Source organism: Phyllostomus hastatus, unplaced genomic scaffold (assembly GCF_019186645.2).
Source record: "Phyllostomus hastatus isolate PE091 unplaced genomic scaffold, TTU_PhHast_1.1 phas_scaffold_1224, whole genome shotgun sequence".
Classification (NCBI taxonomy): Eukaryota; Metazoa; Chordata; class Mammalia; order Chiroptera; family Phyllostomidae; genus Phyllostomus; species Phyllostomus hastatus.
The window spans coordinates 1,836,455-1,861,031 of NW_025334008.1; the positions used below are offsets into that span (position 1 = coordinate 1,836,455).

General features: G+C 50.2%; 2 protein-coding genes and 1 non-coding gene across 8 annotated transcripts; all 3 read right to left on the bottom strand.

Annotated features, from left to right (window-relative positions):
- Positions 1–1,455: 1,455 nt before the first annotated feature.
- Positions 1,456–9,643, bottom strand: LOC123830322 (kallikrein-5-like). Of its 2 annotated transcripts, XM_045856426.1 has the most exons (7): positions 9,437–9,643; positions 9,093–9,227; positions 8,751–8,834; positions 6,836–7,139; positions 5,867–6,123; positions 5,603–5,736; positions 1,456–1,847 (listed from the first exon to the last, which is right to left on the bottom strand). In XM_045856426.1, the coding sequence occupies exons 3-7, from the start codon at positions 8,821–8,823 to the stop codon at positions 1,692–1,694; spliced, it is 924 nt and encodes a 307-aa protein (XP_045712382.1). In that variant the 5' UTR covers positions 8,824–8,834; positions 9,093–9,227; positions 9,437–9,643; the 3' UTR covers positions 1,456–1,691. The 2 variants fall into 2 exon arrangements, with proteins under 2 accessions (XP_045712382.1, XP_045712383.1); XM_045856427.1 differs by lacking the exon at positions 9,093–9,227.
- Positions 9,644–13,139: 3,496 nt separating this feature from the next.
- On the bottom strand, positions 13,140–13,244 carry LOC123830365. Its single transcript, XR_006787751.1, has one exon. It is a non-coding gene; the product is annotated as a U6 spliceosomal RNA (small nuclear RNA).
- Positions 13,245–16,333: 3,089 nt separating this feature from the next.
- On the bottom strand, positions 16,334–24,577 carry LOC123830324 (kallikrein-6-like). Of its 5 annotated transcripts, none has more exons than XM_045856431.1 (8): positions 24,359–24,577; positions 23,985–24,045; positions 23,214–23,319; positions 22,741–22,788; positions 22,238–22,394; positions 19,161–19,408; positions 17,888–18,024; positions 16,334–17,004 (listed from the first exon to the last, which is right to left on the bottom strand). In XM_045856431.1, exons 4-8 carry the CDS (start codon positions 22,778–22,780, stop codon positions 16,852–16,854), a joined length of 735 nt encoding a protein of 244 aa, XP_045712387.1. In that variant the 5' UTR covers positions 22,781–22,788; positions 23,214–23,319; positions 23,985–24,045; positions 24,359–24,577; the 3' UTR covers positions 16,334–16,851. The 5 variants fall into 5 exon arrangements, with proteins under 5 accessions (XP_045712387.1, XP_045712386.1, XP_045712390.1 ...); XM_045856430.1 differs by having other exon boundaries at positions 23,214–23,358; XM_045856434.1 differs by lacking the exon at positions 23,985–24,045.

Sequence of the window (24,577 nt, forward strand, 5' to 3'; positions counted from 1 at the left end):
CTGTCGTCAGGAGGCAGAAATGTGGAGATGAAATGAGCAGAGAATCAAGCTCACTGCTTCTCCCATACTTTTTGTCATAATTTACACGAATGTGATATCAGCATGTTACCTTTAAACTGGGCAAAGAAAGTAGACACTCTCCAAATGCCCGTTCACAGTAAACATCGGTAAATAAATCACAGCACGTTTACCCAATAGGCTACCCTACAATGATGGGACGTTTACCACTATAGACAAAAATCTAGAGGAACCACCCAAATAAAAGAACAAAACAAATATTGTGTGATTGTATTTAGATAGATTTATTATATTTCTGTTAATCTACCTAGACAAACCCATAGATATTTCTTCATGCAAAGCATAACTCAACTGGTGTTTGCTCAGGGAATCTTCAAGGCCGGTCTGTGTGTGTGTTTGACTTTAATGGCTTCCTGGGATCCGCCCCAGCTGTCCCCCTCTCAGAGCCTTTGCCCTTGGCCTTCCGTCTGTCTGAAACAGAAGGCCCCCAGACATTCACGAGGGTAGTCACTGCCACCCTGCAGGTCTCGGCTCGAGTGCTACCCACTAGTGTCCCAGAGCTGCTGTAATAAACTGTCACATCTTTAGAGGCTTAAAACAACACAAATTTATTCTTTCATAGTTCTTGTGGTCAGAAGTCCAAAATGAGTCTCTGTGGGCCATAGTCAAGACTTTGGAGGGCCGGGTGGCGGCTCCTGGAGGCTCCAGGGGAGAGAATCCCTTCCTCAGCTATTCCAGGCCCTGCAGGCCAGCTACATCTCTGGGCTCAGGCCCCTTCCTTCCTCACCAAAACCAGCAGGTTAGCACTATCTAATCTCTCTTTCTGACCACCCCTCCCCCACCTCCACACACTCCCTTTTGGGATTATAATGGCCCCATCCTGATAAGCCTCCTATCTCAAGATCCTTAACTTAATCACAGCTGCAAAGTCCCTTTACCAGATAGGGTCCTGTTTTAGGGGTTCAGGATGGGGGCCTCTACTTTGGGGGGTGGCTGTTACACGGCCCTCCACTCCCTGCACCGCCATCCCGAGTAAACATGCCCCTTTCCCCAACATCTCTTCTCTTTTCTTTGTGCCGCATTCTCATTATATTCCTATCCTTTCTATATTCACAATTGCACCTAATGAATTTGTCTATCTCCTTATTGTCTGTCTTCTCTGCCTGCTAAGGGAGTTCTGAGAGGCAGGGGTTTTTTTTTTTTTTTTCCTGTTTGGCCTGTGGAAGGGTCCCCGGCCTCTGACACATTTCTGGCACACAACAGCCAGACACTCGATCAGTATTTGTGAAGAAAAGCAGCTGGAATGGAAATCTGTTTCTTGTCATGGAAAGAAGCTCGCAGAGCAAGCGCAGCAGTAGGGAGGGGTGAAGGGACTTGCCCGGGGCTGCCCAGCCACCCCGGGAGTGAGCAGGGAGGAGACCACACACAGAGGCCATGTCTCCTTGCACGCTTTATTTCTGGCCATTCTGGGAAATGTTCCCAGGATCTGACTGGAGAGATAGGAGCAGTCCACTGTTGGGAAAAGGGAGACCCTGGAAACTCGAGGGACTGGAGCTTACCATCCCCAACATCCTCGGGAAGGAATGGGGGTTTCTGGAAGGAGTGTCAGGTCCCTGCAGGGGTGAGGACTTGCAGGGGGTGGGAGGCCCCAGAATGCCAGGTGCTGGGATGACTCATGAGTTGGCTCTGATGGTGTCCTGGATCCACTTGGTGAAATGGCAGAGGTTGGTGTAGACCCCAGGTTTGTTGGGCTGACCACAGGGGAAGTCTCCCCAGGACACGATGCCCTGTAGGGTTGTGTTGCAGACCACGGGACCCCCGGAATCACCCTGTGGGGGAGAAAGGGAGGCATAGAGAGGAGGTGTGGGGAGGTGGAGACGGGGGACCCACAGATGAAGGAGGAACAGGCAGCAAGAGATAGAAACACAGATGGAAATGTAGATAGATGAAGAGACACAGATAAAGACACACAGAGAGAGAGAGAGAGAGAGAGAGAGAGAGAGAGAGAGAGAGAGAGGAAGAGAGAGAGGATATTAACATTTCACCCAGCATCCAATTACATTCCTGTCTACCCTACCCCTGTCTGTCTCCCTCATTGCACCTTGTTATTGCTCTCACTCTCTGCTCCAGCCTTGGGGTGCCGTATTCCTCCTATTATATACTCGTTCCTTTCCCCTTCTTACTCCTTACCCATCCTTGACACCAGTCCTTCTTGTAGCTAGACCTTACTTTCTCCAAGAAGCCATTCTCAGTTCCTGGAAGAGAGTTTCTCAACCTGGGCACCTTTGACGTCAGGGCTGGCTAGTTCTCTGCTGTGAGAGGCCGTCCTGTGTTGTTGTGAGATGGTTGACAGTGTCCTTGGCCTCTACGCACTACATACCAGTAACTGCCCTCCCTTCCCCCCGCCCCATCCCCTGCACCTCTGTGCTAACCAAAAATACCTCCCAGCATTGTCCTGTGTCCCCTGGGGGTGCAGGATTACCCTCAGTTAGAAACCGTGGATAAAAACGGGGCTCCATGGCAAGCCTGAAAAGCCCAGTAACTGAAAGTAACCCCACAGGATGTTCCGATCATTAAAAATAATCCTGATTTTGAGTGGGTTATTGCAAGAAGTTATGTTTTATGCGACAGATTAACCTTCACCTTGAGCAAGCTCTGTCCATTGGTTTTGTGCATCTGGGGTAAAAATATACTTCATATGCCAGAATAGTCTCCTCTCCAGATCTGCAGAGTAATGCCCTGGTACCATGATGAGAGGACCCCAACGTTCCTCATTGTTAGCTTTTACCCACATAGCTCGGTAAGTATGTACATGAGATAGTAACTATCCTGCATCCACCGTGTGAAAGAAACATGTATCTCCTCATGTTACTTTATATTCCATCCTAGAGATCACCCTCCTCCTTAATCTACCATCAATGGATATCATGTAATCTTCTTTATAGCTTCTCCACTTAGTCTGACAACAAAAGAAACTACAGCACTGATATTCCCTGGAGCATTTTCCCAATCTTTAGAGACTGAGATTCTGGGTCTGGCGGCTCCAATAAACTCTTTAAACCTTAATTGAGGTTTGGAACCTCTTTTGAAGACAGAACTGCCCCCTTGGACTAATTGGGGTTTCTGATCTTTAATTCTCCACAGCTAGTAATTATTCTCCTATACTCACCACTCTTTACTGTCATTTCTTATTTATGTTTATACAAAATATGAATGATGACACAGAACCTGGCATCAGCTATAAGGATGCCTTAGACCTGGCTTTTTTTTTTTCCTACCTGCAGACACTGGTTCAAGACAGAAGAGCTTTGCTCCTTGTAACTCTAAATTTCAAGTTTACTCTTTGTCATGACTTTTGGTTTAAGAACCCTGAAGAGTTTCTTTGGGGAGGGAGTCAATTCAGTGCATTGAGCCTTGACTCCTTGTCTGTCAGATAAGGCCAATAATAACAACACTTGAGTGACTTCATTGGCTGATGCATGTGAACTACTGAAAATCGTCTCCATTCATTAGCTGCTGTCCTTACTATACTATTCATATTAATATTGTTGTTATTTCTTGCTTTTAGTGGCCAAGCCCAGACGATGTGCTGGTATGAAAAAGCAACCTGTAGTCTGCACACAAAACCAAACCAAATCCCCAAAACAAAACAACCCAACACAAGCACTAAGCTTGCCTTAGAGAAAAGCTAAATGGCTTAAAATGCTGCCATTCAAATTAGACCTGTTTTCTTCTGATAAACCCTGTTCCCACTCCTCTGTCCAGATCTGTGTGCTTCTACTGTGGAATTGGGAGACCTGGGGAACTGTTGAGAGAGTCATGTTTGTAAAATTTGGGGGGAGCCGGTTAAGAGCTTGATAATTTATACCCCAGTAGAACCCCTGAGGGCCTGAATATAGGGGAAGGCTCCTGAGTGCCGTCTCAGTTTAACTTTGATTGCTGTCATCCTCAATGTGTATGTGACTTCCATGGGAACACAGGCAAGCTCTGTGTTGGAGATGAGGAAGTATGGCTGAACATTGGCTTCCATCCATTTCTCCAGCCTCAACTCCTACCAGCCCCATCTGCCCCCCAACACCGTCCCCAGACACAGTGGCTTCCTTCTGTTCTTCGAATCAGCCAAAGTTCTCCCAGCCTCAGGGCCTTTGCCCATGCTTTGCTTTCCCTTTAACCTTTGCAAGGCTGGCTCTGTTGTGTCAGTCCCTGCTCTACTGCCACCTCTCCAGGAGGCTCTCCCAACCATCATGTTGAATATTGCTTCTATCACTTGCTATCATAAAACTATGTTTTATTTTCTGCATAGCCCTTACCACTCTCTGAAATTATTCTCTTTAGGCAGTTTCTTGGCCATGTTTTATTTTTTCTACCTTTTTGCTGCTCCAGTCCTTTCACCAACTTTTTTTTATTGATATTCTATGTTAACAGTTCCCTCTCTTTAAAAAATACCTGGCACAGGTTTCTGTTTTCCTCCCTCAAGACGTCTTACCAGCATTTGCTGAAAAACTTTCATGCTACAAGACACATAACTGCTGTCTGCTTGAAATTTGCCAAAATAAGTAGGCAAAACTGATATGTCTATTATGTGAAGGGTGCCCCTTGCGATATGATCTCTGTGCAGTGCCCAACCTGCCCAACCACCCAAAGCAGGCTTTCACTCTCTCTTTCTCTGTCTGAGTTCTCTTATGCAGTAGCCACCAGCGGCATGAGGCTGGGGGCAAGTGGAGGTGGTTAGCCCAAGTTGAGATAGGCTATCAGTGTAAAAATGACACTGGCACCCCGGCTGGCGTAGCTCAGTGGATTGAGTGCGGGCTATGAACTGAAGTGTCGCAGGTTCGATTCCCAGTCAGGGCACATGCCTGGGTTGCAGGCCAGGGGCCCCAGCAACCACACATTGATGTTTCTCTCTCTCTCTCCCTCCCTTCCCTCTCTAAAAATAAATAAATAAATAAAATCTTTAAAAAAATGACCCTGGCTTTCAAAGACTTACTATTGAAAAAAAAAAGAATGTAAAATATCTCATTCATAATTATTTCATATTAATTACATTTTGAAATGATGGTACTTGACATACATGGGGGTAAATACAACATATTATGAATATTGTTAATTTTATAACAATATTGAGGAGCATTTCATAACTGTTTATTTTTACTTAAAAAAAAATGCTGCTATTGCACCATGGCTGGATGGCTCAGTTGGTTAAAGCATCATTCCATACATGGGAAGGTTGCAGGTTCGATCCCTGGTCATGGCACATACCTATCCCAGCCAGGGCGTGGATGAGAGGCAACCGATGGATGTTCCTCACATCAATGTCTCTCTCTCTCTCTCTCTCTCAGATCAATGAACCATATCCTTGGGCAGGGATTAAAAAAATGTTGCTACTGAAAAATTTAAAATTACATGTACGCCTCACATCGGATTTCTTCCGGACAATGCTGTTGCACACTATGAGCTCTGTGAGAACAGGGGTCCCAGCTGATCTGGTCATCGCTGGATCCTCGGCAACCTAGCCAGGTTCCTGGCTCCGTGGTTGGCACACAGTGTGTGTCTGATGCACGAACAGAGACTTCTCAGTCCTCACCTGGCAGGAGTCTCTGCCTGCTTCATCGCCGGCACAGAACATGGTGTCATTTATCTGTCCCGGGTAGGACTCCTTGCATCTTTCTCGGCTTAGCACGGTGATGTTCAAGCACTGGAGGACCTTGGGGAAGTTCACTGTCAAACAGAGACATGCAGAGTAGGATTGCAGTGAGTGTCGGAGAAAGGCCGGGAGGGGCAGAGTGCTCAGGCAGAGGCAGAGAGAAGACCTACGTGGGCGAGCCTCAGGAGGGACTTGGACACTCACCCTGGGGACTGCTGGTTGTTCCCCAGCCAGACACCAAGCAGCTGGTCCCAGCAGGTGGACAGTGGGAGGAGATGTTGATGGGCTTGACATACTGAGTCTCTTGGACCCTTCTGTTCAGTTTGAGGAGCATGAGGTCATTGGAGTGGGCGGGGTGGGAGTAGCCGGGGTGGGGGATGGTTTTGGCCACTCCAAGCATCTGCTGCCCGTGCTCATACATGGGTGACGTGGCATGGTGGCCAAGACGGATCCTGACAGCTCTGAGGAGGACGGGGCAGGTTACCACCAACCCTGAATTCCATACCGGATCTAATACCAACCACAGCCACAAACCAGTCCCAACCCCAGTCCACCCGGTCCTCACCCCGGCCTGGCACCAGCACCTTCATCTCCAATCCCATGCCCCACCCTCACTTCGTTTCCCACTCATCACCACCCCATCCCCAACCCCACCCCGAATCTTTTCCCTACACAAGCCCCCAACCTGTGCATCCCTACCCCAGATCTACTCATCCCATCCTCAAATCCAGCCATCTCCAACCCCACCTGTCACTAATCCCGGCCCCATCCTCAATCCCACACCTATTCCCCATATCAACTCTACCCTGACGCCACCCCAAATTCCATCCCTTCCAGTTCTGTCTCCACCCCAAACCAGGGACGCAGGCACGCCCAGCCCCATTCCCAACCTCTAACCCTACTCTAAGCCCATTTCTAATCCCTTCCCCCGCCCCCAAACCATCAAGAGATGCATTCCTCACCCTAAACCCAACCCACTCCTAACTCCCACACCTCTCCCCAACTTACCCCCTTCCCCACCCTACTCTTTTCTCCCAACTCCCATCCCCAACTCTACCTCCCCCTGCTCCTGCATCTCCAGCCCACCTCCGCCTTTCAGACCCTGCCTCCACGCCTCCTTCCTGCTCACCCTCCCCCAGCCCTGTCCAGCCCTCCTCTCGGAGCCCCACTCACTTCTTCCGGCAGTGGGCAGCGGTGAGCACCCACTGCGGGTGCACCAGCACGGCCCCGCAGTACAGCTGGCTGGGCCTCAGCAGCAGGGAGGCCTGCCACGGCTGCGCGTGCTGCTCGCAGTCGGTCCCGTTGACGATGCGGTTGCTGTTGCTGCTGCTGCTGCTGCTGCTGCTGCTGCTGCCGCCGCCGCCGTCGTCCCTCTGGGTGTCCCCTCTGGCCTCAGCCCCAAAGTCCTGGGTGCTCCCCGAGGCCCCCATGCCAGGGGAGTTGTTGCAGGAGACAAAGTCATTTGCAAGAACAGGCTCTGGGTGCAGAAAACGGGCGGGAGGGGGCTCGAGGGTGGAGCTTGGACTCAGAGGGTGGGCCTTAGGATGTCGGAGCCTTCCCTCCTCCCTCCCTCCCTCCCTCCCTCCTTCCTTCCTTTTTTTGGATGTCTGATTTCTGAAGGGCGATTTTGTAGAGAAAGAGGGACTAGGGGTTTAGGGGCGGGACCAGGGTTTAGGGGCGGGGCCAGAGCTCTAGAGGCAGAGCTTGGAGAAATGTGGAACCCCTGAGAGGGAGCGACGCTTGGAACTCGAGCGCAGTATCCAGGTTCGGGTGGTGAGACCGGGCTCTGACGGGACCTCAAGGTTCCTAGAAGTGGTTAGAGCTTCGTGGGGGGGCCAGGGGACGGTAAAAACTGGACCTTGGGGTGGAGCCAAGGGTCAGGGGGTGGAGCTGAGGGTAGGCCGGAGAATAGGGCTTTGGAGGTAGGACCTGGTTTTAAGAAGTGCGGTCAGGCCTCAGTGAACAGGGTCGGGGCTGGATGTGCGAGGGCCTTGGAACCGACTTGGGTAGGGCCGAGACCAGGGGCACATGGGGGAGTCCTCCTACAACCAGCCTTGACTTTGGGAGAAGATGTGGGGCCGGGTTCTAGGACCTGAGGACGGGAGGTGGGGCCTGGCTGAAATGGGGGGAGTCACAGAGGCCGGGCCCCGCGGGGTTGGGCAGAACCCGAGGGCCCCTGACTGGAGATGTAGTCATCACTTGAGGTGTGGCGGAGGGGAAGGGTCGGAGTCGGAGTACACAGGTGGGGAGAGCAGGACCGGGTCGGGGGGGCGAGCTCAGCATGGGGGGCGCCGTGGAGGGTAGAGCAGGGCTGGCTTTTTGCATTCTCAAACACAGGCATGCCTGCTGAATGCTCCTCCCACATGCGCACCAACAGACACCCGCACCCCACTCCATCCCCAGTCCCCCCGAGTTTGTTCACGCGTTCATACTCTTGCTGATGACCCAGAGAAGCGTTATGCACACACTCCATGCAACTCGCACACACGCAGTTACACACAGAGACACGCATCGTGGCCCCAGGGACAGCCACACACCCAGCTCTGGTGCTATGCACACTTCCGAGGTGCACCCACTCCGGCCCGCCTAGCCTGATCTCACACGCGCGCTGTGTGGCAGAGAGGTGTCTGCAGGCCTCCTATGCACACATGCGCAGACTGCTCCCTGGACTCCCGCACACCGGCTTGACGGCTCCGCGACAAGATTACGCTCCGTGGCCCCAGCAGGGCACAACTGGCGCCACCCACTTTCACACGGCCCCTGTCTCAGAGGGACAGGCACTTCTGCACACTCGGTCTGCTGAGGCAGGGACGGCGACTCCACGCACGGCTGCTCCGCCACATGTGCAGCCCCGCACAGACACGCAGTCACGTGCAACCGCCCGTGGGCAGAGCCTCAAGCAGTCCGACCGTCACCAGTGGCGCCACGCAAAAGCTTGCACTCAGTCGCACTCACACAATCACAGATATGACGTGGACTCACACCCACCCAGTCCTGGAGCCAGCCACATGCGGTCCCCCTGGGACAGGCACTCCAGGCCCACACAGTCGCCCACAGCTTCATCGCGCACACGCAGGGCTCTGGTTACCTGTCACCCTCAGAGTCAGAACTGTGATCAGGGCACCGACCGTCCACATCCAGGGGCGTCCTGTGGTAGCCATGGTCACTGCGCCTGGCAGGGGAGGCCAGAGCGGGGCGAGGCGCAAGTGACTATGGGAACCCGTTCCCCCATTCCTCCCGTATCCCTTTTCTCAGCGCAGAGAGGGACCAGGTGGGCACTGCCCACCCTCAGCGCCCGGTTGAATTTCGGGGTACCCAGCACCCCGTCAGTTCGGGCGAGGAGAGAGGACAGGGAAGAGAGACCTGCATTCAAGACCAGAGCCAGACGCGGAGACGCCTGTCGCTCGCAGTCCCCCTCCCCTGGCCTCACCTGCGCGTGTCCCCCAGGTAGGGGGTGGGGAGCCTGCTCCCAGCTCAGCCGCAGACTTCTCGGGCCTGCGCCGTCCTGCCGCCGCCTCCTCCTCGGCTCCGGCACCGGGCCTGGGTTATAACCACCCACTGCCGCCTGGGGCGCATTCCCGGGTAGTGAGGCGCCCTGCCGGGCCTTAGCAATCACTCCTCCGGCCTCCCCACTACGTCCACCCCCAGAGCACCCCCCCACCCAGTCTCGAAAGTCACTCCCTACCTCCCAGGCCCCGGGATGGGGAGGGGTCTCCGCTCTGGGGGCGCCTCTTGGCGCGAGGGTTTTTCTTTCTTCCCCGAGCCTTCACTCACCTTCCGTATCATCTTTCCATCCTTTGTCTCCGCGTTTTCAAACTCTTCTATCCTTCCTTCTCCCTCTTTCTGCTTCCCTCTGGGTCTTTCTGAGTCTCTTTCAGTATAAGGCACCCACGAGTATCACTTTTCGAGTCTCTCTCTCTCTCTCTCTAACTTCCCTGCCCCCACTCCCGTGTAAGGATCCTGTCTGCGTCTCAACGTGCCTGTTTCTCTGTCCCAACCTCTCTGCCTGTCTGTGTCTCTATATCTTGCTCTTATCTGAGTCTCCGCGATCCTCCCTCTTTTTAATGGTTCTGAAATCGTTGTATGTCAAACATACTTTGAAATTCTCAAGTCTGCTTTATTTTTTTTTAATTATAAGTACTTTTCTTTATTTTTTAAATTTCACTTTATTGGTTATGCTATTACAGTTGTCCTGATTTTCCCCCCCATTAGTCCCCCTCCACTCAGCACCCCTCATTCCCTCAGGCAATCCCCCCACCATTGTTCATGTCCATGGGTCATGGGTGTACATTCTTTGTCTACTCCATTTCCTACACTGGACTTTATATCCCCAGGGCATTCTGTAACTGCCTATCTGGACTTCTTAATCCCCTCACCTCTTCACCCACTCCCATCTGGCAACCCTCAAAATGCTCTCTGTATCCATGATTCCGTCTCTGTTCTTGTTTGCTTAATTTATTTTTCAGGTTCAATTGTTGATAGATTTGTATTTTTGCCATTTGTCTATAGAGTTGACCTTCTTTTTCTTAAATAAGTCCCTTTAACATTTCCTATTATAATGGTTTGGTGATGATGAACTTTAGTTTTTCTTGTCTGGGAAGCTCTTTATCTTCCCTTCGATTTTAAATTATATCTTTGCTGGGTAGAGCAATCTTGGCTAGAGGTCCCTGCTTTTCATGACTTTGAATATTTCTTGCCAATCCCTTCTAGCCTGCAAAGTTTTTCTTGAGGAATCAGCTGATAGTTTTATGGGTGCTCCCCCTTTTAGATAACTAACTTCTTTTCTCTTCTCCTTTTAAGATTCTCTCTTTATCTTTATCCTTTGGCATTTTAATTATGATGTGTACTGGATTGGGCCTGTTTTCATCCATCTTGTTTGGGACTCTGTTTCCTGGACTTGCCTGTTTATTTCCTTTGCCAAATTAGGGAAGTTTTCTTTCATTATTTTTTCAAGTAGATTTCCAATTTTTTTCTCTTTCTCTTCTCCTTATGACAACCCTATTACATCAATGTTGGAATGCTTAAAGTTGTCCCAGAGGCTGCTTACACTATCCTCATTTTCTTTTATTTTTTTTTCCTTCTTGTTCTGATTGTTTGTTTTTTTTTTTTGCTTCCTTATGTTCCAAATCATTGATTTGATTCTTGGCTTCATCCATTCCACTGTAGTTTCCTTGTAAATTTTTCTTTATTTCAATTAGTGTATCTTTTGTTCTTGACTGGATCTTTTTTATGCTGCTGAGGTCCTCACTAAGTTTCTTGAGCATCCTTATAACCAGTGTTTTGAACTATGCATCTGATAGATTGCTTATGTCCATTTTGTTTAGTTCTTTTTCTGGAGTTTTGATCTGTTCTTTCATTTGGGCCATGCTTCTTTGTCTTTACATAAGGGCAGCCTCCCTGTGTTTGTTTCTATGTAGTAGGTAGAGCTACTTTGACTCTGTATCTTGGGAGTGTGGCCTAATGTAGTAGGTATCCTGCAGGGTCCAGTGACACAGCCTCTCCCATCACTCAGGCTGGGTATTCAAGGTGTGCCCTTTGTGTGGGCTGACCACACCCCACTTTGTAGTTGAGCCTTGATTGCTGTTGGCAGGTCAATGGGAGGAATTTACCCAGGCCAGTCAGCTACAAGGACTGGCTGTGACCACTGACCACCACCTTTTCCCTCTGTGAAGGATCAGCTGTGCAGGGGCAAGGTGGTGGTGCTCCAGCGTGGTCTGTTGCTGTCCACTGGGTGTACTGGCCCCTGGGGTTTCCTAGGTAGTGCAGGCCAAGGTTAGCCCTAACCTGTGTTTTGCCTAAAGCCACCCTGCCTGAGCTGTAAATCCATCTGAGAAGGCTGCTACTTGTGCTGGGCTTGGAGATTCCCAGGGGAAGCCAAGCTGTGAATCCATGATGGCTGCTGCTAGTGCAGAGGCTGGAGCTCACTGAGGCCAGTGGTTGTTTGTTTGAGAGGATTTAGGAAGTTATGAAGTAAGAGCCAAGATCAGCCATTCATAAGGAAAAACAGCTTGGGTAGGCCCTTAAATTGGATGGGATGGAGTCTGTTGGGATCTCCAAGGCAGATCAAACAGTGTTAGCCATGTTGATGGAGTCTCATATGTGGCACTGGCTTGTCTCAGGAGTCTCAGGTCTGTGGGGGAAGAATTTAGGAAAGGGACAATGGCCTCTGCTCGCCTTGATGATAGACACTTCAGTTTTTTCCTGCATGTCACTGGTGCCTTTCAAGCTGCTACCCCAGTGCTGGAACTCAGAGGGAATGAGTCTGAGTAGCTGGGTCTGTGTGTGGGTTCTCTAAGAAGAACTGCTTGGGGCTCCAGCAATTTCTGCCACTGACTCAGTCCCCACTGGTTTATGCAGCCAGAAGTTGTGGAAACTTACCTTCTTGGCACTGAAACCCTGGGCTGAAGACCATGGTATGGGGCTGAGACTCCTCTCTCCCAAGATATTCCTCCCGAATTTTTATCCACCACATGTGGGTGAGGGACCAGCCCATTCCATGCTTGCACCCCTCCTACCAGTCTGGGTGGATATGGTTTCCTTTCATTCTGTAGTTGTCACATATCAATTCAACTCAATTTCCTGATGGTTCTGAATGGTGGTTGTTCTATATTTTAGTAGTAATTTTGATGTGGTTGTGCAAAGAGGTGAGCCAAATCTGTCTATGCCTCCATCTTGTGTCTCTGTGATTCTCTTTTTAGAAGATTTTTTCATTTTTAGAGAGAGAGGGGGAGGGAGGGAGAAAGAGAGGGAGAGAAACATCAATGTATGGTTGCCTCTCATGCACTCCCTACTGGGGACCTGGCCTGCAACTCAGGCATGCGCCCTGACTGGGAATTGAACTGGCAACCCTTTGGTTCACATGCTGGCACTCAGTCCACTGAGCCACACCAGCCAGGGCTTGTCTTTGTGATTCTTGATTAATCTCTCTACACCTCTGGGTCTCTGTCTTTCCTCTCCTGCATCTCTTCTTTGTGACCTTGTCCTTTTCAATCTCTCTCTCTCTCTCTGTTGCTGGTTCTAAGTATCTGTATCTCTATGTCTTTCTGTCCCTCTGTCTCCTCCACTCTGCATTTTGGGCCCAGAAGACTCAGGCCACTTTACCAAGGGACCCCCTCAACCTTTTCGGCCCTTCACCCTGAGACTGGGTCTACAGAGCAGAAAAGGGCAGGGATCCAGTCTGTGCGGTGGCCCAGCTGCACAGCCAGGCGTGGGTGAGGGTTCTGGGCAGGGCCACCCGTCGCTGAGGAAACAGGCCAAGAGGCCAAGACAGGGGGGTGGATGGCTCCTGGCCCTTTCAGAAATGGGGCACTGGGTGGGGAATTCAAAATGCAGCTTCTCCCTTGCTGATCCTGGGCCATCTGAGGTTGTTTCTCCTGACCTCTTCTCCATCCCATCTCTTTCTATGTGCCCACAACTCTCTGCATCCTTTTCTTTTCTTTTCTTTTTCTTAAATGTTTAATTGTTTATGCTATTACAGAAAAATATGGAATGCTTCTGGAATTTGCATGTCATTCTTCCACAGGGCCTGTGCTAATCTTGTCTCTGTTGTTCCCATGTCAGTGTTGTGTTGCTGAAGTGAGCACTCTGCATCCATTCTAACTGTGACTCCAGGTTTCTGACCCACCTGGGATGTATGAGTCAAACACTCATTCAACAGGTATTTGCTGAGCACCTACTGTGCGCCAGACTCAGGTCTATTCATGGACAAAATGGACAAAGACATCTGGAGAGGCTGCCCTTGCAGAGGTCACATTCCTGAAAGCGAAATCCCGAGCGGTCTTGCTCCCTTCTGTCGCCCAGCACCTGTTGAAGGGAGGTTTTAGAGTCTCGAGGCTGGCTTAGTGCACAGGGGGAAAATACCTTAAAAAAATTAAATTCTGAGCCCTGGTCAGTGTGGCTCAATTGGTTGGACCATTGCCTGTAGACCGAAATTTCGGTCATGGGTTTGATTCCTGGTCAGGGCATGAACCTGAGATGTGAGTTTGATCCCAGTTGGGTGTATGTATGAGAAGGAACCAATCTCTCTCTCTCTCTCCGCTTCCTCTCCCTCTAAAAACAATGAAAAGAAAAGTTCTTGAGTGAGGATAAAAAAATAAAAATAAAATTCTGAGGTTCATTTTGGCAATTATGAGGAATATTTCTTGTGTTAAAGTGACAAATCCAGCAACCTAGTACTTTCTTAGTGTTTTAAGTTTAGCTTACAAACTTTTTCATTTTAGATAGGTCTTAACACACTTTTATGGTTTTTTTTTATAATAATGTTTGGTCTCACTTACAAACTAGGTACTGTATCTTCAAACATCTTAAACTATGTTTCTAAAATGAACACATCCAATCTCTTCTGGAAGTCTTTCATTTGTTAGACAAACCTGCCAGCATTAAAATACACTTTTATCCCTCTGCATGTTACATTTATAAAAATGACCAAGGTGCCCTGGCTGGTGTAACTCAGTGGATTGAGCGCAGGTCTGTGAGCCAAAGCATCGTTGGTTTGATTCCCAGTCAGGGCACATGCCTGGGTTGGAGGCCATATCCCCAGTATGGGGTGTGCTAGAGGCAACCATACATTGATGTTTCACTCCTTTTCTTTCTCCCTCTCTTCCCCATTTCTCTAAAAATAAATAAATAAAATCTTTAAAAAAATGATCAAGGTTGCATTTTTTCAAGTTTCCCAACACTGGATATAAAGTTGGTGCAACTCCAATTGAAAAATCACAGATCAATGACATTTCAAGCTGAAGTCACAAGGCTGTCCCTATAACAAGTAACATCTTCTCAAACATACAAGCACCTTCAGTACAAACTGTGCAAAGATTCTACTTCAAAAACCATTCATGTTGAAGACTGGGCCTTTAAATATTTTTCTGCTCAACTTGAAAACATATCAGAATTGAAAGAAGACTTTCATGTGGCAGAGCAATGACAAAGGCTGCTTCCTGCCATCCAAATCCTGACTTGGCCACTAGTACCTGTAAGGCTTTGGGCCAACCAGGGAGCCTCTCTGAGCCTCAGTTTCCCTATCTGTCATTAGGGCACATAATGGTAGCTAGCTCCCAGGCTTGCTGTGAGGATTAAATGACTTAATATGTACAGCTCTTTGAACAGTGCCTGGCATGTGCTAAGTAACTATTATTATTATTATTATTATTATTATTATTATTATTCATGAAGGGAGAAGAAGAAAAGCAGTTGGTTTTAATCTGGATGTTGATGGATTGCATTCCTCCTGGTGACCCAGGAGCATTTCATGGCCCTAGTTTTTGTTTATAACTTGTAGAAAGGGTTGGTCAAGGCAGGCCCAGAGCCTTCCCACGACTCAACATTTCCATGTTGAGCTCATGAAAGGCAACCACTGCCTCCTATCACATCTCCTTGATAAAATTTCATATTTCCTTGGTTCTGAAGACATGTAAGTACTTTTTCTCCAACTCAAAAGATCTTTGGAACCAAGGGCCTCTGTTCTTTTCAAATGCTCCCTCTGTCTTGGGACCCCATCACTCTTCCATAAAAAATGACACAGGATTGACTTTGTTTAGTAATTGCTAGTTTCAATCTACTCTGCCCTGGGCAGAAAAAAAAGCCTGCCTTAAATATTTGGGAAACAAATGGGTTAACTTCTCTGATCCTCCCTCTGTTCCTAAATGTGTCTCTGCTCCTAACGCCAGCCCCATGTAGGGCCCTTTCTCCTCTCTTTCTGGGGAGCTATTACCTGTCCCACTCACCCTCCCGGGAGGACATGTGACTTAGATGTTATTTTTGTTTTCCTCAGGGATGGTGCAGTGCGGGTGTATGTGTAAGAGAAGAGTACCTCTCTGAGGACAGGCATAGCCCTGGGGGTTGGGGGCAGAGGGTGTACCTTGGTTCAGGGTCACGTGTCTGCTCCCCTCATTTCTTTGAGGGCCTCCAGTCTCTCCTCCTCCCTGCCCATTCCTCTCACCTCAAATGGTCCCCAGTGAGACTTTCCTAATAGCCAGATCTGACCTCCTGCTTCCTTTCCTCAAGGCCCTCAGGGTCAAGGCCAAATTTTTCTGCCTGGCATTCAAGGCCCAGCACCATCTTCCACTGACCTACATTGCCAGTCATGTCCCCACTTCTCCTGCCTCAGGCCCTAGCTGCCACCATCCTGAGCCATGTGCCATCTCTGGGCACACCCCCGAGCTTTTCTACAGGTTGCTCCCTCTGTGAGAACGCCATCCACCCAAACTTCTCCTTCAGTGAATTTATGTGCAGCCTCTCTTCCCCAGCACCCCAGCTCCAGCCCCAGCTCAGCCCTCATCTTCTCTCCATGCACCATCACCCTGACCTCCTTCTGATCTCAGCCTCTTCTACCTGGTCCATCCTACACACATCTCCAGTGCTGCTCCTGCTCACAACCCTTCCATGACTCCCCATTGCTGTCAGGAAGAAGTCCCAGCCTCTCAGCCTGGGGTTTGAGGTTGCCCTGGTCCAGGCTATTCTCTCCCATCACTTTTACTACACACAGTGGTCTCCCAACCCTCTCACCCTACAAGGGGGGTTAGGGGAGAGAGCCAGACCTGAGGGCCAGCACAAGGTAAAAGACTCAAGGGTGTCTCCCTGGAGCAGAACATATGTCAAACTGGGCTGTCAAAATAACTAAGAATATCTGGGTTTCAGAGCAGCAGAAGTGGGAGGAAAACAAAAAGCATCACCAACAGTGAAATTCCCTCTTTATTGAGCAAGCAGGTGTGCCAGACACCAGTGCACATATTTCAACGTATTGGAGACCTTGAATCCTCCCAACGGCAGCCACTGATTTATGAGGAGTTTACTGTTATTAGCCCCATTTTGCAGATGAGATTCTGTACAGTGAAGGAGGGCACTTCCCAAGGGTACATGAGTAGCAAGGGGCAGAGCTGGGATTTCAACTCAGGTTTTTCCAGACTTGTGACCACTCCTCTGTAGGGGGATACCAAGCCCATGGGCTAATCAGGGACAGCAGGCTGCTTAGAAGGGGTTTTTCTGTCTTCTGTTAGTGGTGGAGGCAAGACCTCAGCCTGTGTCCCTGCTTGCCGCCAGGGATGCAAGGATGGGGCTGGGGTCAAGTCAGGCAGGATTAAGCATGAAGGGTTGGACCTGGGAAGGTGAGGGGAAAGCAAGGTCTTGGTCAGAGATATTTTAGAGCCAACGAGTGGGGATCAAAGTCAAGGGTTGGATGTCACATGTCAGAGCTAGCTGCCCTGAATGACTTTACGGATCCACTGGCAATATCTGCAGACATCGGTGTAGACCCCCGGCTTCTCCTTGGATCCGCAGGGGACATTACCCCATGATATAAGGCCTCGGAGACGGTCTCCACACACCAGCGGACCCCCAGAATCACCCTGTGGGAAAGAGGGAGAGAGTCAGAAATGCAGGGAGAGAAAGACATGGAGACAGAAGGAGACACAGAGACATATAGAGAGGGAAAGAGAGACTCTGAGATGGAGAGAAATACTTGGGGACAGACAGACGGACAGACAAACACACAGTCATAGGCAGGGAAATAGGGAGACCAAGGGAGAATCAGGAGCAAGGAGAAACAGAGAGAACTCCAATACCCAGAGAGGCAGAGAGAGAAAAAGAGAAAGGAAAAGAACAAAGGTAAGAACAGAACAGAGTCTGACAGGTGGGGGAGGTGGGGAGGGAGCGAGGGGGGTTGGAGAGAGAGACATGCATACTCTTTCTTTTCATCCAGATTGTGTGTATCACTTTATCTTGGTCTCTCTTGCTCCTTCCTGCCTAGTCCAGAGCCTTCAAAGTAAGTTTTGGCATAAGGTAGGGAGACCCAGTGGACAACAGAAGAGGGAACCCAAGTTAAAGATATTTGGGAGTGGGGGTGGAGCCCCTTCTCTCCCAGTGAGGGTCCCCCTCCTCCCCAGCTTGGCCATGTCTGAGCAGGACTAGTGAAGTCTCTGTCTGAAGGACAGTTCCCTCATGCATCTGCTTCCATGCTGTGTTTCTCTAGGTCTTGATCTCTCCGTCTCCATCCTTGTCTGCATTTCCCATCTCTGCTGGCTGTCCTTGTTTCTCCACCTGTTCCTGACTGTGTTTATGTGTGTCAAATTGAGTCTCTCACCCTTTTCATGCCTCAAAGCCTCTGCCAGTTTACCACTGTTAAGCTCCATTTGGGTCTGCGTGCGACTTGCTCTCCCTTCCTGCCTCGGTCTGTATTTTCGTGCCTCTGTCCTTTGTTGTGTACCTGGCAGGTCCCATAATCCGCCTCACCTGGCAGGAATCCTTCCCGTACTTCTCATCTCCTGCACACACCATGTTTCGGGTGATCTGGCCAGGGTAGGCACGCTCACAATCCTCTTGAGGTACCAGGTGGATGTATGCACATTGGATGGTGTTAGGGAAATTACCTGATGAGAGACAGGGGCCAAGCTCCATTTACAACCCACCCTCCCCACATCTTCTGCAGCCATCCTCCAACCCTTACAATCCTTCTCTCCCCTGTTGGTTCCCATTCCCCACTGGTTCCTTTCTCCCTATTTGTATTTCATTCTTATAACCCATTTCTATTGGCCCTGACTCCTGATAGGTCCCCCTTTAGGTCATTCTTCTCCCCCATTGACTTGTCTTTCTCATCAGTTGCCTCTTTTCCATGAGTCATTTTCTGTTGGTTTTTCCTTTTTCCTAGGTCTTGCCTCCATTTCTCTCTCTTCCATCGATCCCACCTTCTCCAGTAGTTACAGCTGACCTCTAAACTCTCTTCCTGGGGGTAGTAACCTCCTCTATTATACCCTTTTGCCCTTCATTAGATCATTCTTCCCCTTGGTTCATCCTGATTGGTTACCATTAGTCTTTTCCTTACTGGTCCCCTTTTTCCCATTGGGTCTCTCCTCCTATTGGCCCTTCATCAATGGTCCACCTGCCTTATCGGTCTTTTCCTAAATGCTTGCCCTCTCCCATTGGCTCTACCCTTCCATTGGCCCTTCATCTGATAGTCCACCTTCTTTTTTTGGTCCTCCACTTATAGGCCCACTTTCAGTGGTTCCTGCTGATTTATTGGACTGTTTCTTCCTTTGGTCTTTCCTGTAGTGACTCTTCCTGACTATTCATTCTTCCCTAGTGGCCCTTCCCCCACTAACTCTCTCTACCCATTCACTTTCTCAATTCATATTCTTCGGTTGGCTCTCCTGCTTTATTAATCTCCCTTCTTTCACTAGTCCCTCCTCTGCTTATCCCTTCTTGATCATCAATTCATCCTGATCGGTCCCCATTTGACAACTGGCCCTCTTCCTCATTGGTATCTTCTCATTGACCCTTCATCTTATGGCCCATCCACCCTTACCATTCATCCATTGGTCTACTTTCTCCATTGGCTATTCACTCATTGGCCCAACTCCCATATTTGCCATCCCTCCCCATTGACCTTTCACCCAGTGATCCACAGTCCCATTGGTTTGCATCATTGGATCACATTCATCTTTGACCCTACCTTCTCTATGACCCATCACCCATTGGCCTTCTCCCCCATTGTCCTTGTCCTACTGACCATATTCTGTCTTGCCCCAGCCTAGGATGTGGCATCTGGTGTGGTTGGCCGAGCAGTCTCTTTCCAGGGCCAGGGGCTGGATGTGTGCAGACAGATTGGCTGGGCGCTTCAGGCGTAACAGCATGATGTCCTGGTCATGAGTGCCAGCATTGTAGCCAGGGTGGACCACAGTTCGGACAACAGAGCTCTGCTCCTGGAAGTGTTCTGTTTCATAAATGTTATGCTTCCCCAGGTAGACCTGAAGATTCCTGGGAGAGAGGAGGGCTGGGTTACACATTCAGCTCTTGGGCTGCATTTGAGACTCCAGATGGGGCCACAGTGGGAGGAGAAGATAGCTTGGTACACCATGAACTATCTGGCCTGTTTCCCTTAGTCTTTTCAGCTCAGTAAATGACAGTTCTATCCTTCCAGAATAAACTTGGTGACTATTCTTGACTCTTTATTTCATGCCTCACATCAAAGCTGCCCAGAAATCCTTTTGTTTCTCCAGTGTATATCCATAGTGTGACTACTTCTCACCTCCTGCACTGCTACCATCTTGGTCTGAGCCAACATCATCCCTTACTTGGACTACAGCAGTAGCTACCTCATGGACTCCTTGCTTCTGCCATTGGCCCTCTACAGCCTCTCTTCCACAGAGCAGGCAGAGATGTCTTAACAACATAAGTCAGTTCTGTTCTTTGTCTTCTCAGAGTTTTCTGATGACACCCATCTTACTCAGAGTAAAGACCAAGGTAGTCACCATGTCCCACAAAGTGCTGCCCATCACCTTGCAGGTATCTCCTCCCACTCTCCCCTCCTCTTCTTCTGCCCCAGCCACACTGGTTTCCCTGCCTTTCCCTGAATACAACAGTCATTTTCCTGCCTCAGGGCCTTTGCACTAGCTGTTTCCTCTGCCAGAAACTTTCCCCCCCCAGAAATCTGCATGGCTCACTCCCTCACCTCCTTCAAATGTCACCTCCTTAGTGAGGCCTTTCCTGGTAACCCAATTAAGATGTAAATGTCCACCCCAACAGGCAATTCCTATCTCCCTCTCCTGTTTTTCTTTCCACCAGAAACCCTATCATTATTATTATTTTATGTGTGAAGTATGTGTTGACTATTTACTTATTCTACTGTTTCTTCTCCTACCATAGCATCAGTGCCCAATAGAACTGTGTGCAACGATGAAAATTTCTCTATCTGTGCTGTTTGATACAATGATCAATACCCATAGGGGGTTACTGAAAGTAGCTCGTGAATTTCAAACTTCATCCCATTTTTATTAATGCAAGTTTAATTAGCCATATGTGGCTGATGGCACAGCTCCAGAATATCAAGGTGGAGTTTTTGTTTTGTTCAGATACAGCATCCTCAGTGCCTAGACCAGTATTTGGAACATGATGGATATTCAGTATGTATTTGTCAAATGGATCAAAGAGCAACTTCCTTGCTCAAACGCCTCCCAGAGCTCCCCACTGCCCTCAGAATAAAGCCCAAGCATCTCATCCCACCATGCTCTGCCCCCTGTGAACTGGTAACTCTCCAGATTGTTCTTAATGCCTGGCTTTTCTCCCTGTGCTTTCTCTGCTCCAAATGCTCTTCCTCCCAACTTCTCTTGGCAAATTTTCCTTGTTTTCCATGCCTCAGCTTGAATTTCATCCCATCCATTGGCAGTAGGTACCTCTGCTCTTTTCTCTTGGGGAGCCATCCCTGTTCTCCCCCTTCACTGGATTTAGGGTAATTTGCAATTGCATGATTTTTTTCAGGGGCTTGTTTGTTAAGGAACAGTCTTTCTGTCCTTATGTCCCCAAAGGCAGGCTCTCTCATCCACTCCTGACTCTCCACTGCCCAACTCCAATCTGACCCTTAATGGGTGCTCTCAGTCAGTAGACTCCGAATGAATGAGGAATGTGGGAGTCAGGCTGGTTCTCCCTGAGCTTGTGGGAGACCACCCTGGGGGTCCTTGGGACCCTGCCTGACAAGACCCCTCCCAACAGTGAGGTGAGGCACCCCTTGCTTTCCACACACTTGAGTTGTCCCTTGTCATTTCTCTGAGCTTCAGTTTTCTCATCTGCAAAATGGGGCCAACAGACACTTACTATGGAATTCTACCCAGGAAAAGGCATTTCACTGCCTCACTGCGCACCTGGCCTGCAGTGAGCATTGAACAGCAGTTGTCCGTCTAACATGTGGTTGTTAGTCCCCTGTGGATTTCTTCCAGGCCCTCTACGCTCCTCTATTTCTGCTTTTTGGGTGATCTCATCCCATCCCATAGCTTTAAATATCACCTGCTTTGTAGGTGACACCTAAAATGTTCATCTCCATTTCTGACCTCTCTTCTGAGCACCAGCAGCCAACCTGGCATCCTTCTTGGACATCTCCCAGGTATTGCAAACTCATCTTGGTGAAAGCAAAATGTCTGATGCTCCCCTGCCCACATCCAAACTGTTTCTCTTTCCCTCTCCCCTGACTCAGCAAAAGACAAAACCAAACACCCAGTCGTCTAAGTCAAACACTTGGAGGTCAGTGCTGCTTGCTCTCTTTCCCTCCCACCCCACACCACCAAGCCCTGCTAGCTCAGTCTCAAAAGAAGTCCCAAGGTTTCCCACTTTTGTCCATTTTCACTGCTAGCATCCTGGTCCCAGCTACCAGTTTACAGCTCCAGACAATGGCAACAGCCTCCACATGCATCCCTTCATCATCTCCTTCTGCCCAGGCCCCTTCCTGCGAGGTAGCTGGAGTGCTTTTAACAATGAAATCAGATCTTGCTGCTTCCCAGATAAAAACTCTCCAGTGGCTTCCCACTGCCCCTAGAACTAAATCCATCTCTCTCAACAAGACCCCAATGAAAAGAAGGTCAGTTCACAAAGGCAGCAATTCTGCTTGTTTTCTTTTTTTCTCTTTTGGACCCCCAGGTTCCTAAACAGTGCCTGGTACATATTTAATGCTCAATTAAATGTTGGTCTAATGAGACTGGTTATCTGATTGCTTTATACTGGGACAGGGGGAAGTGTGTGTCGTGTCATGCCTGAAGTTTGCAAGATGTTGGTGGGATCTCATTGCAACCACGCCCCATCCACAGCATGGAAACTCACGGTTTTTTGCAGTGGGCAGCTGTGAGGACCCACAGTGGGTGAATGAGGACCCCTCCGCAGAGCAAGTGGCCTGAGTTGTACAGGGCAGCTTGGTAAGGGTGAGACATCTGCTCACAGGGTCCGCCATGCTGCACCTTGTCCTTCAGCTCTGCCTGGGCTGAGGGAGGGAGGGAGGATCCGGGTCAGAGAGGAGGTGCATCCCTCGGGGTGAACCAGAACCGAGTTCTGTCTTCACCATCAAGGTTATCACCATCCCCACACCCAAAGTTACTCAGTACCCTCCCTAAAGCCCACCCCGTCCTCCATCTCTTCCCCACTCTCGCTCCCACCTTCCACCCAACCCCCTGCCCTGTCTGCATCGCCCATTCCTCACCAAGCCTCCAACGTCTTCCTTATCCCAAACCCACCCCAGCTGTGGCTCCCACATCCATTTCCATCCTCTGCTCCATCAGCAGCCCCCACCCTGTCCCCAAACCTCTCTAGCCCCTTCCCTGTCTTCTCACCTGCCACAATCAGAACCAGTGTTGCGATCAGCGTCTGCATGGCTGGTCCTGGCAGGGGAAGCAAGTGCTCCATCAGCCCCGGTCTCAGACCCCACCCAGGCCCCTCCCACTCTTCCCTCCGTGTCGTTGGTTCCCTCCTTCCTGGCCTGCCACGAGCTCCCAGCCCTTGACCTCCGATCTCTGTTCAGCCTCCCGGATCTCTTGTCCCCTATCTTCCATCTGAGGGTCCCACAAAGGCAGGTGAGAACCTAGAGGTCCATGGGGGTAGTCCCAGGATCCTCTCACTGTGGGAGTCTCATGCAGTCTTTCTACTCCTCTTGGCTCTCGTTTGCCTGCCTAGTAGCAGGGAGGGCTGGCCTGGGAGATCCTGGATGGCCTATCTCCTGATGCATTTGCCTCTGCACCTTGGCTCTGAGCTCACCTGTTGCTCACCGCCCCCTACTTGTAGATTCTGGGGTGCCATGTGGTCTTACCTTCTGGGGGCCACTGCCTACTGGCCCAGGGTTTCTTGGGTTGGGGGCAGGGACAGCACGTGTCACAGGCAGATGAACAGGGAGACAGAGTCGGAAACACAGGGAGCTGAGGGGAGAGAAGAGACTGGCAAAGTAGTGAGGACTCCTAGGAAGGAGAGAGAGAGACAGACAGACAGACACAGACAGAGACAGAAACAGAAAGACAGGGAGATGGAGCAGAGCAATGTCGGGGCTTTGGGTGCCCAGGGCATAAAAGACTGCCTGACAGACAACCCAGGGCTCCTGGCCTCCCTGGAAGAGGCTGGTCTTGTCCTCAGAGGCTCCTGGTGCTTCCTTTTTAACCCCTGTTTCCCCAGGTCCCTGAGGAAGCTGCCCCACCCTTTTCCTCCTCACCAGGCCTCCCACGCACATTCCTCCCACCCCCACAGCTCTGCTCCTGATGACCCCTGACCAGAGCTTCCAGGAAAGGTAGCACTGGTCCCTAAGTGCACTGGGGGCCCAGACTCCCGGGTCCGAGGGAGGAGAGGCTGGGTGCTGACTCCTGGGTCTGGGGGAGGGGAAGATGAAAGCTGACCCTCTCTAGTCCTTGGGCTCCCACACCCTTGAACAAGAAAGTGTCTGGGGACCAGATGTGGGTCTCCTGGGAAAGTGACAGTCGTGCTGGCCTCCAAGGACCCCACCACCTCTGCCTGTGGGTGTGCAGGACCCATAGATCCTGGAGCCCTGGAAACCAGCCAGCATGGGTTAGTTGGGTTGGGGTGACTCACGCACCTGCCTTAAGTCCCTCTGTGAGTGCTGACGACCTCCTTGTCCCCACGAGAGAGTGAGCCAGCTAGTGAGAAAGCATGTGTCACCCAGCTGGCACTCGACCCTGCCCCAGGCTGGGGCGCAGACCCAGGCACTGTGGGGACAGTCAGGCTCTTGGAACAATCAGGCTTTGTCCGCCCCCAGCAGCCAGTGCCACGCTCCTGGCAGCTCCGTTTCCCAACCTCCCTTCCAGAAAGGCCGGTGGCAGGCGGCTGCGTCAATAGTTCCTCTTTGTCCCTGCCTGACAGTCCTGCGGCTGTCTTTTGATTGTTCACCCACATCTACTCCGATATCAGGACTCCTGTCCCTCCCAGCCGCCCTCCTCCAAGCCGGCCCACCTCGGAGGTCTCTGTGGGCTTGCTTCCCTGGCCCTGGCGGGGTGTCTCCACGCTTGTCTCTTTCTGGATGCTTCTCGGTGTTCATCTCAGTCTCTCCTCGTGTCTCTTTATCTCTCTGCCTCTTTCTCCATCTTTTTCTCTGTGTCCGTCCTTCCCCTTGATTCTCTGAGTCTCTAAATCTCTCTCTGCAGATCTCCCCCTATTCCTAGGAGAAGCGCG